Raw genomic sequence first — 19,950 nt, forward strand, 5'->3', positions numbered from 1 at the left:
GGGCTTGGACCACAATGGTCAATAAAATTTTAGTTTACCAAATGCAAACTGCTTACCTGCTTGCCGGGGAACGGAACTCCCGTGTACTGCGAGCTCAAGGAGTCGGAGGTGTATATTGAGTGATCCTGTACCTCCATGTGCAACTGCTCGGACAGCTTCTGGGCCACGCTGCTGTTCGGATTGATCTGGTTGCCCAGCATGTGGGCGGCCGTGTGCGTGATGATCGAACTGGCTGAACTGGCCGTCGTGGATGCAGCAGGCGTGGCGGGTGGCGTGGGTGTGCTGCTGGCCGGATTGCTCGAGCCACTGCCCGCGCCATTCTGCAGAATGCGCACATCCTTGAGATCCTGTTGAGCTGCAGCTGCTGCCGCCGCCGCTGCTGCTGCTATCGTCGAGTCCTTTGCCTTGCGTCCACGTTTCCGGACATTTCCAGGCTGTGCTGCCGCCGACGTGGGAGCAGCTGCGGTCAGGGAACCGGACGCTGCCGTCGCCGAGTGCATAGCCGATCCAATCTCTGAGCCGGGCGAACTGGGCGGCGAATCCTTTATGGCGCTCACTGGCATCATGGGCACGTCCATCTGCGTCTGACTCTCGTAGGTGAACTTGAGGCCGCCGGAGGAGCCCCCACCCGCCATCGAGTTGAGTGGCAACTGGTTGCTCAGCATGACCAAAGGAGTTGTTGTTGTTGCGGGCACTGCGGATGCTGAGGACGAGGAGTTGCTGGCCGTGCTGATATCGGGCGTTCTGTTGTTGGGTTTCGACGTGGGCGTATTGGAAGAGGGAGTGGTATTAGTATTAGTGAATTGCAAAATCTCTAGATCTTCATGTTGCTGCTGTGGTTGTTGCTGTTGCTGTGGCTGCAAGTGCGTAAAGCTAGCGGAGTTGGAAGCTGAGGCTGAGCTAAGATTTGTGGGGGAGCTGGATCTAGCGGGGGCTGCATACTGCTGCTGCTGCTGCTGCTGCTGTTGCTGCTGCTGATACAGCTGCGTTTGCTGCGCACGCAACATTTTCTTGTTCAGGGGCTTGGCTTGGCTGCTGCCGTTGCTGGCTGCCGGCAACACATTGCTGGTGGAGTTGCTGCTGCCACGATAGTTTCCAGAGGCTGACATATTAACCGGCGAGTCTAGCAGATTTACCACATTTGCCACACCACTGGAGCCGCCACTCGAAGAGGAGGACGACGTGGACGAGCAGGACGAGGACGTCGGCTCGCCGCTGTGATTGGTGTTGCTACTGCTGCTGTTGTTGCGCGTGTTGCGACTAGCTGCAGTCGCTGCAGACCCTGTTACTGGCGGGGAATCGACCGAGGACGAGGACAGGGATTGCAACATCACCACCGGCGAGGAGACCACCGGTGGAGGCGCAGTCGACGGCGGCGGGGTGGGCGTGGCACTGTAGTGCGGCGAACTGTGGCGACTCTGCTTCTCGGCTGGTGTGGCGGCAACTGGGGCTGGCGTGGCGGTTGTCGCCACCGAAGTTCCCTCATTCTTACTCTGCGCAGCCCCGCGCTTTTTGCCCGACCTCGAGGGTCCCTTGGAATTGGAGGAGGATGTGGCTGAGGCGGAGGCAGAGCCACCAGCCAGGGAGGACGAGGAGGTAGGTGTGGAGGAGGATGAGGACGAGTTGGTGGAGGAGTGCAGCGCGTGTGGCTGCTGCGATGACGCGTTCTGTGGCTGCTGTTGGTGTAATTGTTGCTGCTGTGGATTTTGTTGGTGATGGCTATTGTGGTGGGTGGGGTGATGGTGGTGGTGGTGGGCATGGTGGTGACTACTGCCACTCTCACCGGAGCGCGATCTACGTGTGATGGGAGGTGGTTGGGCGGTCATGTCGTGTACAGTGTGGGAAGACATTAAGCAAACGAGAGAGAGACAAAGAGAAAAAGAGTGGTTTTTATAGATCGCGTTTTTTTACATGAGTTTTTCAACTTCGCAAGGACCAAAAATCAAGGGACAGAAATTTCAGCCTCAAATGTGGCAGGTGAAAACAAAGGGGAAAAAAAAAAAGAAAATTAACAATTTTAGGTCTTACATTCAAAATAATCAAAAACGAGATTTTTCTAGACTACCATATACGATTTCTTTGGAATTATTCAGAATAAAATCAAATTACGAACCAAGGGCGCTTCACAAGCTACACACGTAGAGCAACACAACATCAAAAACGCTTTAAAAAAGGATTTGAGAAAATAAATCTGGGATCAAGTATAAACTTAAGGCACGAGCAAGCACAGGCAACAAATTTGAAGGAATAGTCAGTCGGTGTGCTGACTGCCAGGCGAACAGCTCCCGCTTACCTGCTCCGACGTGCCGGTGGCGCCTCTTGCTCCTGCAACTGCTGCACTCTGGTCGTCTGCTTCTCATAGCTGATCTTCAGGTTTCCGCTCTCCGTGGTCGTGGCAGTGAGGTTGCCGCTGGCTAGTGACACGCCACTGGCCGATATTATGCTGCCACCACTGTTGCCGCTGACTAGGGTGCCCAAGGCCGGCGATGACTTGCCGCTCTGGTGCTGGATGACCGACGAGGAGCCGCCGCTGGGGCCACCGCTGCTCGCACCACCGTGAAACGCTCCAGTTGATCCACCCATTGCCGGTAGATTGCTCTGCTGCGACTGGGCGCCGCTGCTGCGCGATGATGCTGGATGGGATTCTGCGGGGAAAAATAAACAGTAATTAGTATTGATTACGAAAATTCAAAAACATCGGTAATTTAAATCCCTGGATTGGCATAGAACTAAAAATGAACCTTAATATCGACGAAGGCCACCGATTTTTGTAAATTAAATTAATACTCGCTGAGCAAAACCTATTAATTTGAAATCTCTGATAATACTGTCAACCTTGCAAAAATAGAATTCTAACGTGAAAATTACAAAATAATATTTTATAACCATTTCTTGTAGAGTAAAAGGGTATGTGCTCGCTTATTTGAGTAATAGGGACCTGACAGTAGAGTTACTCCACTCTTCCCTTTTGCTTTTAAGAAGTAGGTTTCAGCTAGAAACTCACCGCTGGTGATATTACTGCTACTGCTGCTGGTGGGCAGGTTGACTCCAGGTACATTGGCCGTGGACAGCGGCACAGAGACGTACAGGCTGGGTGCATTGCTGCTGCTCCCAGTCGTCGGCTGCTGATTGCTGCTGCTGATGTCCTTGGTGTTGCTGCCGTGCTTGTTGCTGCTGGTACTGCTACTGCTGCCACCGCCTGCACTTCCTGAACCACTCGACTTGCTCGATTCTGTCTTTGGATAACCGCCAGATCCCGCGACGGATGGTGCTCCTCCGGTCGCCGAGCCCCCGGTACTGTTGCTGCCGGAGGTTGAGCCCGCATTGCCGCTGGAGGTGGAGCCTGAGGTAGTGCTGCCCGTCGCTGGGGGGACTGAGGCCGCTGTCGCGCTCGCCGTTACCGCAATGGACGCACTCGTCGAGCTGGCCAGCGGCGCATTCACTTCGGCGGTGGCGGATGTTTGGTGGGTCGGCGGGCTGAGTTCGGTACGTTGCTGCAACGACATGAAGGCAGGAAGTGGTAAATTAGTATGTGAATGTTTGGTTTGTTACTCACAAGTAAATAGAACTAGCTGATAAAAACCTAAGCACTTGATAAGCTCCGTGAAACTATAAACTAGCAAGTAGTTAGCTCAAGTTTATTCGTGTTACACAATCAAAGAGGAAGCCTTTATCACACAGTGGAACGCCTTTGTTATAGATTTAGTTCCATACTCTCCGGCAAATAATCGGGTTTAATTCAAGCAACCATAACGTTGATACAAAAGTAAATGGAGATATGAGTTAAGTATTGACGTCATAGCTGGAATTTCCTACAGTCATCGTGTTTAGAATAACTCTGAAATATTATTACTCAACTCCTTCGGGTAATTAAACCATTACTTGATTATTTGGGGTAAATCGTGATACTCATTTCAGTCAAAAAGGCAACGATATATAACGGACCACTCATGGCAAAGGGATTTTTGATGGCTTTTTGATTAAACTCGGCACTTTATTTTCAAAACATTACCAAAACATAGCAAGTTTTAGTATCCATTTTAATTTTGTTTGCTAATTAGTTTGTAAAATAAATAAGCTGGTGTGAACTTCTCTATAACGGACCTTGCTAATCTTTATTTTCCCCAAACGCTTTCAATTACTAAGTTTCATTCAATAACTCCTACTAATTTTAAAGTTTCTAATAAAGAGTATGCGATTTGATTCTAAAGTTTTTGGAGCTTAACTTTGTAACAGAAAAAGGTTGTTTCTATAACTTGGAGTGGGTAGGACACTTTATCCTTTCAAAGTAATGCTTTTCTTGGCCGTTCTTTATTATTTTTCATAAAAGGACCCCTTGTCATCCAATAACCCCAAACATGGATCTTTGCCAGACCACACATAGAGGTTTTTGGGAAACATTTACAAAATCCGTGCAAAGCTTCTCAAGAGTGTTATCCACATCGGTGTGAATAATGGTGTTTGTTCCCCGTCTGATTTGCTTTTTAGCTTTGCGGTCATTAGCAACATCCGGTTGGTGGTGAGCCATGTAAACACATGTTTACAACACCATCGCCATCGAGGCAGAAGAATAACAAACACACAAAGCACGGGGCAGCGGAGAGCGCAGCTCGATTAACAGACCAATAACAGGCCGTTAAGCCGTAAAGCTGCTAAACTGAGCCAGCAATCACGGCAACCACTGTTGTTGTGGCTGCGAATGCAGCGGGTGGATGAAAGAGAGAGGACATAAATGCACAACGTATGTGTTCCATATAGATAAAAAAGGCTGCCACATTAATGCATCTCAAAGGCTCTTATCTCTGATGTTGCTGCACAAAAATATGAAAAAAGGCCAACGAAACAAGTACGTGAGTCAGAGTTTTAAAGAATGCAAGACACCCAGGCTGCAGCTGCAGCAAATGTTGCTGCAATGCTGGGCGAGTTTTTCTAGTTGTTGTTGCGGTTGTGTTTTTGTGGTTTTAGCTCGACATATGCTGCCATATGCAGCTCAATTATATATACTAAATGTATATTTATATATGGGCTTGTGTGGGGCAACAAATGTTACATGCAGCGAATGCACAAAAAACAATAAAGAGCAAGGCCTACCGATTGGGAGAGCAACTCCAACTCCGCTCTTTTCACCACCCGCTCTCTCTCTCGCCTTTTCTAGCTGCCTCTCCTCGCTCTCTCCCTCTCTTCCCATCCGACTTCCCCGCTGTTATTATTGTTGCTCAAATCGGGGTTGGGGGTGCAACATAACACACACATACAATGTAGTTTGGTCACGTAGACAAAAAACAGACAAAAGAAAGGCCTATGCGCAGCGTTGCCACCTGATGGGTGGTTTTCCCAATTGGGAGTCCCATTCGATTGGGTTTTCTCAGCAACAAGGTGGAAGCGCGAGCCTGTTGCTCCGAAAACTCTGGTGTCGAATTTCCAAAAGCGACAAAAACGCCTTCATGCCTCATTAGATTCAGGTCAGGAGGAGAAGGACAAACAATTATCCGGAACAGCTCAACTGGCCATCTGCCCCTTAAAGACATCGAGCTATAATGGTAGGTGTTTTCCCAGGTATTCAAATGAAGTGTATTTTACACCTTTTCCTCAAGATCAATCAAGTTCTTGAGCCGATGAAAATTTACTAATGGGTACCAAAACAACGCTTCCTTATTAATGAAGTAATTTAGCTGAAAATGAATTAGGAACAGAATAATTCGCATATAGAGTGTACATTTCAATGAGGTTCTACTGTAAGCCCGATTACACGTTTGGTCGCTGGCGATACGTTTTGTAATTGAAAAATAAGTTAATCCTTTTTCATGGTCAAGTTCTGTGTGCTTTGGAAAGCTTCCCGCCTCGATTTCTAACCCCCTTTTTGTGGTGCGCCTGCAGGCCAGCTGCCGCAATTGCGATTATCCTGTTGCTGCAGCTAATGGCCTGAAGCAGCCGCGGGACCAGGACAGCAAACCAACCCCTGTGCCACACAAACACTTTCTGTCGGCAACTTGAGCGCGCTTTGCATTCGGGAATCGCTTCCTGGACACATTTCAATTTTATTTCCATTGTGCGACAAATTCAATTCAGCAAAAGGAGCCGGGCCGAGACAGCCGGAAGTAAAGCACCAACTATAAATATTATATTAGCGTGTCTGAGTGCGGATGTGCTTGTGTGCTCGGCTCACTCCCACCCCCTCTCCTTGAGGCAAACAATGGCTGTGGGTTAATGGTCGTATAAAAGGGTTGTCCTTGTCCCCTTGGCGGAAAGAATTCCGCATACGCGGAGGACACACTCCGGCCAACAACAAACAAGTCGTCAAACAAACGATAGAATTATTTAAATTGAATTGAGCGTTATTTTTGGCAATGCCAGGGGCCGGTAGAAAAGCTGGTAGAAGGCCGAATCAAAAGGAATTGCTCGGATTCCGAGGAATAAACAAAGCGTCTGGTACGGCCTTTATTGAATTAGGGCTCAAAATGGAGCTAGGAACGTCTGGCAAAAGGGAAACTACAAATATCTTCCTATCTAGGGGATAACTGGGTGATCAAAGGGACTGTGGGACGTGCTCTTGTTAAGTGCCTTTTGTTTGACTGAAGCGATTAGCTGAGCATCCGTAAAGTAAGCTCGGGAATCCCTACCTCTTTCTGCGACTCATAGAACAGAGTGCTCTCTAAGTCCTAATGATAAGCTGCTAATAAACCAAGTGGCACTTGGTAGTTAGATAGATTGTTATCGAATGTCAATATGGTTGAGTTTAGGAGAACCAAAAATTTGTACATTATCCTCACACTACTTTGAATAACAAACCATTGAAGAAGCATCATAGAGGGAAAGAACGAAATATCACGCTTACATTTTGATTTTTTGTGATAGGAAAAAAACAAGGGAGCTACGTTAAGTGCTTCTTGAGGATTACTAAGCGATTTTTGAAGTAACTATCAATCCTAGTTTTGGGTCATAAAGTAAATATTAAAGAAAAGTTCCAAGAAGGGTACCAATTGCGAATACAAACTATATTCCTTAAGGCCCAATCCAAAAAGCGGCAGTACAATGCTTGTCAATTAAAAAAACAATTAGAGCAAACGTTGAGCCGAGCAAGAAACAAGATGACAGCAAGAAGGAAAGGTAAATACGGATCCCAAGGCAGGACAACGGCCCGCATACCTGGGAACCAAGAACTGAGGCCCGGCAACTGAGGCAGCAGCTGTAACAAGATCGAAGCGAGGATCAATCAGCCGCCAGGAAGCAACAGCACAGCCACAAAAAGGTAAGGGTAGCTCCGAGGAACGAGCTCAAGATGTGCCACGAGGGAGCGAGCAAGATGCTCGGCAGCTGTCGTAAACTAGGCGCAAATGTGCCATGTTCTTGTGCTGCACAAGGCCAGAGGAGGAAGCAGGATACAATGGGGCGATATCCCAGGGATATGCTCAGGCAGCCAGCGAAACCGGCCTGCTTTCGGGATAAGTTTTTGCCCTCTGAAGGGGATTCGGAGGGATAAGGCGAACAGCTGTCTGCCCGGAATCCCCTCTGCTGGCTGGTCACGTAGTCCTGGCAACAGCAGGGGGAGGGGGAGCGGGAGTACGGTCCGCCCTTAATGGCACTTACACTAATCAATAATCGAGCACCATGTGTCACAACTCTGATATATGCGCTTTGGGCCAATTGGAGTGGAGGCAAGGCAAGGGAAGGGCAGATGCGGGCGAGGGGCGGGTCCCCGCGTAATTGAAGGTGTCTTCCCCCTCGGCACTCCTTTTGTCCTCCAGCATGCGAGGCAGGTGGCTCGGTCCCACAGTTGCAGGTGCGTGTTGCACGTTGCACTTTCTTGCTGCTCGTTGAAAATGCGATTAAATTATTGATGGAGTGTCAAAGACGTTGGCAATCGAACAGCAGCGCAATGGGGGTTGCTTCCCAATAAAGGATCCATAGTGGAATACTTTATCGGGGCGATGGAGGGTATTTAAAAAATAATCCCTAATGGCTGGGTCAATATCCCTAATGGCTGGATCAATATGCCGGCATCATGGGAAACAAAGGTTGATCGATCGCTCTAAGATAAGTATGAAAGAGTGCAGTAAGACAAACAAAAAACGGATCCGTTTCTAAGAGTAAAGGGGGAGAGATCAAATAACGCTTGGGTAAATTCTTCTGAGAAACAAGTTGGATCAGTAAAATCCTTTACGAGACTCAGTTGTTTAAGAGCAACGTGAGTTTCATCTAAAGTTTTACCAATCTGAACCTGCTTGATTTTGCCCCATTACAGTATAGTGTTGTATACTTGGAAGAATAATATTTGTTCATAAAAGGAAACTTTAAATATAAGGTTAGTAAACGCAGTGGTACATCCTCAGACATCCTTAAAATGTCAAGGAATTGAAACAGAAACAACACAATCTTTTAGAGAATTTCATTCAGAGCTACTTCTGTGCTTGCAACCATTTCCTAGGTGACAAGCCAGACAGTCTCCATGGACTTCCAAAAATAGATCCGAGGGATTGGCAGGGACAGATGTTTGGATGCACGGATATGCCTGGCGCCGGGTTTTCCGATATGAGGGGAGAATGGAAGAGTGTCTTGTGGACCGAGGAAAAGTCAGATTCTTACCCCGGAAAGCAGGAAGCGTATTTTTAAATTGTGCGGATACGTGGTGGTGGCTCCTACCGCTCCGCCCGTCCCCGTCGCTCCGCCGCCCAGATAGGAGGGCGAGGCGGAGGCGGAACCGCCCACGTACTCGATGGTAGCCGAGGGCGTGGTGGAGGCGGACGAGGGCGACGACGAGGCGGAGGTCGAGTGCTGGCTGTTGTTGGGGTGGTGGTGCGCCGGGTGATGGTGGTGCGACCCCGAGGCCTCCCGATCCCGCTCCCGCTCCCTGTCCCGATCCCGGTGACGACGGTGCTCGCGGTGCTCCCGATCCCGGTGCTTGTGGTGCCGGTGCTCCTTGCCCTCCCGCTCCCTCTTCTCGCGCTTCTTCTTCTTGTTCTTGCGGTGCTCCTTGTACTCGGCCATGTCGATGTGGTTGTTGTTGCTCTCGGCGGACTCGGCCTCAGCGGTGGCCGCCATGCTCACCATGGCGGCGGTGAAGTCCACCAGAGCGGCGCCCGATGTGGCTGCCACCGCGACGGCCGGAGCCACGTCCATCGGCTGCGACTGCGACTGCGAGGTGTCCATGGTGTCCATCATCATCATTTTGGCCGCTCCTCGCCCCCGTCTTCTGTGCGAGAGAGCCAGGTTGCCGCTCCCCTCTCCGTCACACGGCTCCCCTCGATTCCGCTTTGTGCTCTGTAATTAACTGGACAGGCTCTCAGTTCAGTTCTTCAGTCTTTTTGGATGTTTCTTCTGCGACGGCCTTTGTTGTTGTATCGCTTTCAATATTATTATTTTGTATGCTGCCTGTATTCACGCGACTCTCACACACAATCACAAAATCACAGCGCATACGTGAGAACCACCTCCGCCGTTCTCTCCCGTTCTTGCTGTTGTTGTTGTTGTTGTTGGGGTGAATAACTTGCGTGGCGGCGACTGGGCTGCTCACTCTCTCGCTCCCTCTCTCACTTCTTGTGTGTGGTGTCGTATCCCTTTCTCGCGCACACACAGCCGACGTTTAGACTTTTTCCTCAACGAAACTTAATTTCTTTTAAATGGAAACTTGGCGTTATTTTTTGTTGGGGAAACATGTGAGAACGCAGCTGCGGCCACGTGAATATTCTTTTCACAAACACAAAATAAATTTAAAGCGGAGGTGTCAACGCACACAGACACCCGCACGCTAACCGAGTATCAACAAATTATCCACTGTATTTCTGGTTCACATGCACGGAGGCTGCAGCGTCGGCGGTGCTGCATGGCCATAAGGTAATCTCAGAGACTATAGCTGCTGCATGGCCGTACGGAGTTCGAAATTCGAATAAACTCGCCCGTTTCCATCCGTGCGCTTAGAAGCTATATTGCACGGCAGAGAGCTGGAGAGAGCGAGAGAGCGTGCCAGACAAGAGTGCCGCGCTCTCAGAGAGCCGCGGTGCATTACTGTTGTTGGTTGGCAGCCGGTTTTCCGTGGGGGATTATTAAAACGTCTGTATGTACTGTTGTTGCTCGTGCGCCAGTGTGAGTTCACGTCTGCACGTAGGCCAGACGCACACTGGCACGCACTCACCGGTGTGCAGACGGTAAAAAAACAGAAGAACACACGGGGACAGCATAAAAATAAACATTCGCTCGCACAAACATAGACGGGAGTTGAGTAGCAAACGGAGGCACAGAAGTTAACTGGAAAAACGTTACCCAGTGAGCATAGGGGGTGGGACTGGGGTACTTTAGAACACTTATCCAGGTGAGAATTTATTCAAATTCATGAATCCAACTGTAACTGTTGAAAGCCTCCGCTAAGCATTTATTTCTATCCCGGCGTCGAAAATGTTGACTGTGCAACGGTCTGATCCACATACACACAAAAATATTATTTCTTATTTAATTTTGAACAAACAATTTAATATTACAATTCCATCAAAATTGATAAACATGTTATTGTATTTATTTTTCTGATTTGAAATTAAGTAAGATAAATATTTACCACATTTTAATTAATTAGGCTTTTTGTTTTCTATGCAAAAGTTAATCTTTCCAATAGCAGTGCACTATCTGCTTCCCTCTCTCTCCGCGAGCAACACATACAGATTCGGATTCAAATGCAGCCAAACAACAACTACTGCATGTCGTAATGCTGTTGATGCAATAAAAAAGAGCGCAGCAGCAGCAACAACAATGTAATGACCAGGAAGAGCGATGGCAAACGAAAAGCTTAGCAAAACAGAAATGTGACAAAGAACTATAAATTAAAAGGAGACTGACCAAGTTAGCAGGAGCTGAAATCTAACTGGAATTCCTGGGCAACAAAATACCTGTTATTCGATGCAGTAATAGTGCTTCGATTTTATGGGGCCCATTAAAAAGGGATAAAACCGTGGCCATAAACTAAGAGCTGCGGGCGTAATTATGTTGTTGCTGTTTTAATGGGTTACGAAGTTAGTCGGATCTATAAATCATTTTTTAACCTCGACTAAGACCGTTACTGGGAATATATTATTCGCTACTTTATTTTATTTATTTTGACCCATTTAAAAAAGGAAGGAGAACAAACTCAGATCCATAAAAACCATAAAACCTACTTAATTTATCAAGATACTTTAATATTGTATAATTAAATTTAAGGTATTGCAGCACTTGTAAGTTATTTGCTATGTACTTGTTGCTATAATTTTGCCGTTTGCTGTACTAAAACCGTTCCCAGTAAGTGTTACCCAAGAACAGTTTCCTCACTAAGGGAGCAACGAGAGAGAGAGAGAGAGCAAAGCGAGAGAGCGTTGCAACATAGACATTTGGTTGTGTTTGCTTTATGCAATACCCATCAACGAGAGAGCGAGACAGTGAGCTAGGGGTGGGGGTGGTTGGCGATTGCTGCATGCAGGTTAATTCTACTCTCACTGCTGTTGGTGTAGCCGTAGTTGTTGTTTTTGCAGTTGCCAGACAGCGATTCAAGAAGACAAAACAGGAAAATGAAAAATAATTGAATTGTAAGGCAATGTTTTCAGGAGAGGAGAGCGAGAGGAGACACCCGGAGAGAGGGGAATCGCCGCCGCAGACATTTGCAATTGGCAATAAATAAAAGGAGTGCAAGAAGAAGAAGCAGTTGTTTGCAGCTGGAGTGGGAAGAGGAAGAAGCATGGCGAGCATAATTTGCGAGGCAAATAAAAGCCCAAAAATCATGGTGCGGAAAAGCAAAAATGAACGTTAAGTGGCATTTACCTGGTGACGGGCAGCGGGAGGGGCCGCGGGCAGGTGAACGTGCCTGTTTTACAAAACAAACAAATCCGACAAAAGGGGAGTCTTTGGGGTTTGGGTTGGGCTGCGGGCACAAATGTTGCCGTTGCAACATCGCGGCCGTAATCGAATCACCAGAAAGGTGCCAAAGGAACAATGGCGCCGTCTTCGTCGCCGACTGGAAAATTAATTTTACTACAGGAATCACCCCGCAGCACGAACATTCATAACAGGCTCAATATCGCGCATCCCTTGGTCAAAAAATGTTTTGCTTTAAAAATTTTGCATTTTACCTATAAACGTACCATCAATATTTTTATATATAATCAATTAATCTACATTTCTAAAGTGTTTTATCTTAAGAGCAACCTAACGCTGCGAGACTCTACTGTTCATTTAAGATGCACCTAAAAGTGGTGTCCCAAAGCGGCTGTTAGGTGTCTGTTGGCAGAATTTCTTTGTTACTGTGGCAAGAATTTTGGTATTTATAGTTAACAGACCCTCGACCATAAAGCACCTAAGCACGCATTAATTAGTGCAATCCCTGTGCTCAGACAGGTGATGCTTTGGGTCCCGACGGTGGAGGTCATTCAACCCATAAACAAATTTAAAGAGACGGTCCCCCAACGAACGGCAGTGTGTGCAGCACTCAAGGAATCAAATGAATATTGCAAATATTGATCCAGGCAGCGTTTTAACTTTGCACACGCCACTAAGCAAACCCACTTAGAAGGCACTATTGCTCATCAGGAGAACAACAGAAGGGTAAGTTCCACCGTTTCAAAAATCAAATTAAAACAAAAATGTCAACAGTCCAATATTTGAACAAGTGGCAGTTGAGCAGTGGAAATCAGCCAGAGCTGCCAGGCCGTGAGAGTATTGTATTGGGGGAGTGACAGCCATGTCACATAATTACATTTTCCAAAAGATAATATTAACTAGGATAAAAATATTATTTATTTTATTTTAACAAATTAATGCTAATATTTAATAATAAAATTAATATTAAAAAAAGAAGGGGCGCTGGAAGCTAAAGTCCTTCGGCCCATAATAAAAATATAAGATGCACATTTTACTAGTTTTACTATCAAAAAGGACGAAAATAGTAAAACTCCCAATTTTAAATGTTGAATTGACCTCCAAATTCACAAACATTAGGATGCGTAATAAAGAAACGTCAGAAACGAACACATAATTGTTGATGGCATGTGTACGCCTATGAAATGCATTTACGGCTCTGCAACTGTACCGAAAGATAAATCAAAAGACCTTCGCCAAGAGTCACCGAAAAAAAGGAATAATAAGGCGACACGTGTCGCACCCAAGAATTTGTCAAATTCAGGCAACACGCGACTCGGAGATTCGATAAAAACGCAACGACACCCACCCGCACCCAAAAATGGTGTTGTTGCTCGGGTGACCGGCTTTTTCGAGGAAAGGATCTCGCGAATAAAGCGGGTGAGTTAAATTAAGTGCCCCGGGAAAAACGTATTTGCCGACGTGAGTTTTATGGCTATTTAAGAGGAACTGGCTAAGTGAAATGCCCATCAAGCGGCTAACTTACGGAGGCAGGACCGGAAAACAGACCCTCAGCCCTGCGAGGGTGTCGTAAAAAGTAGTTTTATGGTGTGTACGATGAGTAGTCAGCACATGTTTCCCAGCTCCCAGTTCCCCCGACATTTGACAACCGCTCGTAATTGAAACAGTCAAGAGGAACAAAAATTATAAATTATCACCCGCTCATCAGCGGGTGGACTTTTTAACTTTCCACCACTACCGAAGGGCAGGGTTCCCTCACCACCGCAACCATATTGAAAAGCCAGCTTGAGGTCCTTCCGTTTCCTGATTTTTGTCTGCTTCCCAGTTCGCAGACAACCCCCCACGGTTCAGTTTGGACTTCACAATCGGTGGCTAAAATGAAACCCAGCAGTGAGTCGCTCAGAACTGTCAGTCTGTGGCCAAGCGGTTCCGATCCGATGCGGTTCCGTTCTAACCCCCGCCGAATTGTGGGACAATTTAGGCTGTAATGTGAAATCAATAAGTTGGCCATTAAGTGCATGCCAGTCACGTAGTGCAATAGATATCATGTGCATTTGATTGCTCATTGTGTCATTACCAGAGCAATCGAATGTGTCACTTCCTGATCTAATCAATCAGTCGCCTTTTGTGTAACATCTCAAAGCGGTCGAGTGGTCGACTAGGTAAACAAACCCCCTGGAAAACCTTGCACTCGTCTTCCGCGAACCGAAAATCAGCACAAGCACAAGCACATGTTCTCTATCCCAGCGTTATAATCATGTTCGGTCCGGTATACAAATAGTCGCGGACTTCAACAAGGCATAAATCTATTCGCACCATTGAACGCCAGGAATTAGGCATTAATAACGTACTAGAAGAGCCATATCGAATAAAATATATCTCCAAGTATATTTAGAGATCGTCGGCGTAGTCAGCAAAAATATTCGTACTCTGGTTGCTCGTCAATTCTTGTGTTTTGAAGTGCCGTGTGTCATATGCGAAACAATTTCAAAAACGAATCACTCGAAAATAGACGCTGACTCTGAAGGTCTATAAATATACTCGCCAATGCGAAACAAAAACTAACGTAAACACACCTGGCTGAAGGCGTTTTACTTAATATTTATGAGTGAAAAAAGTGATATTAGAACAAAAAATATTTATTTAGTTTGGCAAGCCCCATGGCAACGTATTTTCGTGGTCAACGTCACGGAGCATAGGAGATACCTACAGATCTGCGGCTGGGATGCCGGGGAATTAATAGAAATGTGATTAATGCTTGCAAGTGGGTGGGGGATGTGTCAGGAGGTATGGTTCCTAAGTGCGAGACTTTACATCGAGTGTGGGTTCCTTAGGGTGCACTAGAAACAAGCACTAAGTGCTGCGCTGGTGACATTCTCAAAACACTCTCTTGAGTGACTCACTCATTATACAACACTATCCGAAGGCACGTGTTATAATTATTATAATACAGCTAAGGATTTTTGTCAATAATTCATCAGAACAATAGCGATCTCTTAAAATGCTCTCTTGAGTGAGAGTTTTGAGTGGTGTGAAAAGCTTTCGGGTCAGCTGTGAGAGGCGTTTTGGCATCATATTTATATTTAGAAAATCATTTGGATTCGGTTATGGAACATTTCGAATGTTTTCTCGAGAGGCCAGCACACACACCCAAGGATTTATTCCTGAACGTGTGTATATAGAGAACTTGTTGTGCGTATGTTGAGCAATTATTTTTCACGATGTTTGTCGGCCGAACAGGCTATATATAGACCAGATGAGGTGGCTCAATCCGAACCGAGTCCCCCGAAACAAACTGAATTGAACTCAACCCAAACACCCACCCACCGGTCATTGCGACCAGGTAGCCATCCATCCATTTGAATGCAGAATTCTCAGGTATGCGCACCCAATTAAATCAATTAAAACCACGAAAAACCATTTCGAAATCATTTTGTTTTCATGGAACCCACTGGGGCATATATTATTGGATGTTATGTGTGTGTATGCAGAATATGTATGCTGATATATATAAGTATCTTATATCTGCCACGGCTCGCATCCGAATCAGAATGCAAGAGATTAGATGGGTGAGAAATCATTCAAACATCATTATAAATAATCAGATTTCATAAGTATAACGTATGAACTAAGTCAGCTAAATATACAACATCATATCCTTCATCATTGTTCGTCGTAAGAGTATATAAAATTTGTCAATTTGCACAGAGTATGCTTTTGGGTAATTCGGTTTGGAGCGGTAAGACATACTTGGCTGGTCATCGAAAATAGTTAAAGATACAAAATGTAATAACGACTTGGCTCGCAGTAGTTGCTTCCTTCGTTTGTGCGGTGACTGTACCTGCAGAAAGTCTGGCCTTTCTCGCCGTGGTCAATGTCGTTTAGTTCGTTAGTCAGTTTTCGATGGTTAGTTTCGCTTTGAGTCGTAAGTTCTTTTGGTTTCAGTTTTAAGTTTTCAAGTTTTTTTTTTCATTTATTCTTTTTCTTGGTTTCATATTAAACTTATTCTCACGTAACCTAAAGAAATATGGTTTGCATTCACTGCATCGTTGATCAAAAATCGTTGGAAGCAAAACGAAGACTAAGTTAGCTAATTTCAGGGATAGTTAGTTAAAACAGACAGGTCGTTAGACAAAAGTATCGGAACGGTTCACAGACATGGATGTGGGTTTCGATTAGGCATACATAAACTCGTTTAGAACGTTGTCAAAGCGCCCGCGCCCAGACCGTAGCCCACTCCCTTGGGTCCGAAGTTGCGTCCGTAGCAGGCTCGGCAGTAGATGTCGCCGTCGGGTCCATCGTTCAGGTTCGTCGAGTCCAGCGACTTGCGGCAGTCCGAGCAGTAGAAACACCTCTTGTGCCAGATCCTGGTCTTGCTGATCATCTGCTCGGCGGCGAACACGGCGAAACCGCATCGCGGGCATCCGCCCGAGGTCTTCGGTCCGGCCAGAGGACGACCGTCTGGGAACTGTATGGTGCTTTCGCCACTGGTGGACACCAGGGTGGGGGCATGGCCGTAGCCGAAGCCCTTGGGTCCGAAGAGCTTGCCGTAGCAGGCACGGCAGTGGATGTCGCCATCGGGTCCATCGCAGGCCAGAACAGAGTCCAAGGGCCTGTGGCAGTCGGAGCAGTTGTAGCACTTCTTGTGCCACACCTTGCCCTTGGACAGCTGCTGCTCGGCGGCGAACACGGCTCCTCCGCACCGGGGGCATCCCTCGCCCTCACGAGCCTTGATCGACGTCGTGTCTGGGTTGTAGAAGGGCCTGTTGGCGCTGATCTGATCCTCGGTCAGGCCATCAGTCTGCAAGAAGCCAGAGCCGCAGGCGAATCCATAGCCGTGGGGTCCCCACTTCTTGCCGTAGCAGGTGCGGCAGTAGACATCCCGGTCGGGACCGTCGCTGGCGTTGATCGAGTCCAGCGTCTTGTGGCAGTCCTTGCAGTTGAAGCACTTCTTGTGCCACTCCCGGCCCTTGGAGAGCTTCTGCTCGGCGGCGTAGACCACGCCACCGCATCGGGGGCAACCCTCACCCGGACGGGCTTGGATCTTGTCCACATCGATGGCGGCGCGGATCTGCGGTGCTCCGTCGTCGTGAGCATAGCAATCGGACTGCAGAGCACCACCGCCCTGGCCATAGCCATAGCCCTTGGGTCCAAACTTCTTGGCGTAGCAGCCCTTGCAGTAGATGTTCTTGTCCGGGGCCTCGCAGCACAGGATCGAGTCCAGACCCTTCTTGCAGGTGCCGCACTTGAAGCACTCCTTGTGCCAGCTGCGTCCACGGGCCAGCATCTGTTCGGCGGCGTACACATAGCCTCCGCAACGCGGACATCCCTCACCCTCGGGGGCACGAGCAATGGCCCTGGGCTCCAGACGGGCTCCGTTCCTCACCGATGGCCCGTCACCGTTCTCGCGCAGGAACTGTGACCCATTGTCCATGGAGAGCGTGCCCGCTCCAGTACCGAATCCGTAACCCTTGGGTCCGTACTTGCGACCGTGGCACGTCTTGCAGTACAGCTCACGCTCGTGCTCTGTGCAGTTGGTGGAGTCCAGCGATTTGTTGCACATGCCGCACTTGAAGCAGTCCTTGTGGAATGCATAGCCGCCAGCCAGACGTTCCTCGGCGGCGTAGACGCTCTTGCCGCAGCGCGGACACTTGGGGGCCTCGATCGGTTGGAAGGAAGGCATTATGTCTGTGTTTCGGTTTAGTTAACGCTATCGAAATGATCTACTCGAGTACAATTTCTATACTTATAAAGTTTATTATCTGAAAGTGCAGAAAAAGAACACATAGAGTGGTTGGGATCGAGGTATTAGTCCTACTTTGAGGTGAAGGCCTGATAATTCGATGTTGATGAAAGCGATGGATGAGGAAAGAAGCTGCTTTATTGCCAGTGTTTTGCATTCCCAGAAGTAAGATACATTCTGTCAGTAAAACCTTTAAAGTTTTGCGAGCTCTACAATACATTTTTTCACTATGAATTATATTTAAAAGATTCTAGTCCTAACTTTTTGGACAACCTAATAGGTTTGTCACTTTATGTGAGACTCTTGTTAGGTTTGTAATTTAAATAGTGACAGAAACTATAACGAAAGTTTCAAACATGAACAAGCATTTTCTCTACCTTAATTTAGGATTTAATGTTAGGGACTATTTATATGGCTCATGTACTGAAACCTATCTAATTAGAACGGTCCGTCATATCTGAGTGTTTCTGCTCATGTTTGTAGTACGCCACTTTAATTGCAACATGACGGTCGACAATTTTCTCCTCAATTTTCATTATGTAGATCATCTATCAAAATCCTATCTGTCAGTCGAGACGTCATCGCCTGTGCCAGAAAATTACCCAACCGGACGTATACGTAATACATATAGATTCTTATGTTAATGATCAGAAAATAACATCTTTCACACAATAACAAAAAATAAAGAGGGAATTTTTTGAATCACAGAAAACAGGGAAAAACATCAGCAATAAATGTGTATCTATACAGAATATTTTGTGTAAAAATAACGCAGACAGGTAGAAAGATTTGGGAAAGCACACCCAAAAAATGACCGCGACTATGACAGATATATATCTGGGTGTACTAGAACTGAGTCACAGCTAAAACAGCACCTATAGGCCATCTTCCCTGGCCGGTAATGTGGCTATCTAGCGGTTGCGGTGGATTAGTCAGGTGTCTTGCAATGGTGGCTGTGTGCAATATCGGTTAGAGCTGGCGGTATCTATCCACCCGCTGCGGTGGAGGGGTATAGCAGCACCAATATGACGGGCTAGAACGGAACCTACAACGCACTAAAACCACACACGGAAGCGCCGAGTACTGAACTGGAAGATTGCTCAAAGCAAACTAGTCTATATAATTGTGAGTGCACACGGCACGGCGGGCGACTTTTCGCCGCTGCCACCGAGTTTTCCTGCTCAGTTCTGAGTTGAGAAACTTTAGATGCGGCAACACGGAGCAGTTTTCCTTCGTTTCATTTCAGTTTTCATCTAATATCGCCAGAGAGTGGGATGGAAGTATAATGGTATTGGTTGAGTCTGCGGTTTATCATCATTTTTTCGCTTCTTGGCTCGAAAAAGTTTTTCATTTTACATTCTATACTCGCTTCTTCGGTTTTTCATGTTTGCTATTTTTTGGGAAAATGTTGTGCGAATATTTTTCTCCCTGGGGGAAGCGCATCGCAGAAGATCGTAAAGTTTGCGGTGCATTTTTGTTGGGTAGTTTATCAAAGAATCAGACATCTGGGAATTTGTTTATATTCTCTGCTTAATTTAATACTTCAGGGGAAGACATACACAATTAAGAGCTTGCAACGATAAGGAGTCATTTAACTTGTACGATTTCTTAATATGAACACTTTAACAAAGATTCGTCAGTATAGCTCAAAATATAAGCTATAGATAACGACAAACCCAAGACCTTTCGTTTTGTTTTGATCGTTTTAGTTCCAATATTCTATGTATCCTGTTCAATGTAACGAGATATAAAAAACTCCTCACAGATAATTCTCATTTCATTGAGTCAAACAGCTGGGGAGAGTTTTTCCACATACAAAAAACGGATTCTATAAATAATAGTGTGTGGGAAAAATGCTTCCTCTGTGGAGCCGTACATTCCTCTCATTTGTGGGTCAAATTATGGTCCAAATTTCACACAAGTTCTAAAATTAAACGATTGCTTGACAAACTGTACGCTTTTCGCTTCGGTTTATGGCAGCTTTAACCGATATTTTCAGGTGAACACAGCACTAGGATTTTGGGTTATTGGATTATAAGCGGCTGATGATTGGAGTTTTTCGATTGGTTGAAGAATTAATATTTACTTTTCGTTCGTAATAATACGGTTCGGGAGAGAAATATCCTTAATTTTAGTTTATCTTCGATTAACAACGATTTTCGACTGATCGCGCTGAAAAATTTGTCAAGCGCTTTGAGTCTTCGTCTGCACACGGCACGAAGGCGACGATGTCGCCAGAGAAAACGATAGGGATGACTATATGCCACAACAACAAATATATTACCGACCAGAACAACAAACCCAACAAATCACAAATATCTGCTCTCACGTACATGGATGTGTATATGAAATGTGCTTCAATAAATTCTATAGGC

At 46.5% G+C, this 19,950-nt stretch overlaps 2 protein-coding genes across 15 annotated transcripts in view; both read right to left on the reverse strand.

The window, feature by feature from the left end:
• The window catches only part of LOC108027180 (zinc finger protein zfp-1), a 30,519-nt gene that overhangs the window by 4,225 nt on the left and 6,344 nt on the right, over positions 1 to 19,950 (reverse strand). For 6 of the 13 annotated variants that reach the window (XM_017098472.3, XM_050889438.1, XM_017098468.3 and 3 more), the window contains exons 6-8: positions 3,005 to 3,494; positions 2,294 to 2,645; positions 57 to 744 (exon numbers count right to left, since the gene is read on the reverse strand). In XM_017098472.3, coding sequence (XP_016953961.1) covers positions 57 to 744; positions 2,294 to 2,645; positions 3,005 to 3,494 — 1,530 coding nt within the window. Of the gene's footprint in view, positions 1 to 56; positions 1,795 to 2,293; positions 2,646 to 3,004; positions 3,495 to 8,583; positions 9,898 to 19,950 lie in introns of those variants that run through there. The other 7 variants (XM_017098480.3, XM_017098479.3, XM_050889440.1 and 4 more) reach the window with 5 other exon arrangements.
• Positions 15,264 to 19,809, reverse strand: LOC108027182 (muscle LIM protein Mlp84B). Of its 2 annotated transcripts, none has more exons than XM_017098482.3 (2): positions 19,662 to 19,809; positions 15,264 to 17,594 (listed from the first exon to the last, which is right to left on the reverse strand). In XM_017098482.3, exon 2 carries the CDS (start codon positions 17,513 to 17,515, stop codon positions 16,028 to 16,030), a length of 1,488 nt encoding a protein of 495 aa, XP_016953971.1. In that variant the 5' UTR covers positions 17,516 to 17,594; positions 19,662 to 19,809; the 3' UTR covers positions 15,264 to 16,027. The 2 variants fall into 2 exon arrangements, with proteins under 2 accessions (XP_016953971.1, XP_016953972.1); XM_017098483.3 differs by lacking the exon at positions 19,662 to 19,809 and adding an exon at positions 18,625 to 18,727.

Source organism: Drosophila biarmipes, chromosome 3R (genome assembly GCF_025231255.1).
Source record: "Drosophila biarmipes strain raj3 chromosome 3R, RU_DBia_V1.1, whole genome shotgun sequence".
NCBI classification, from domain to species: domain Eukaryota; kingdom Metazoa; phylum Arthropoda; class Insecta; order Diptera; family Drosophilidae; genus Drosophila; species Drosophila biarmipes.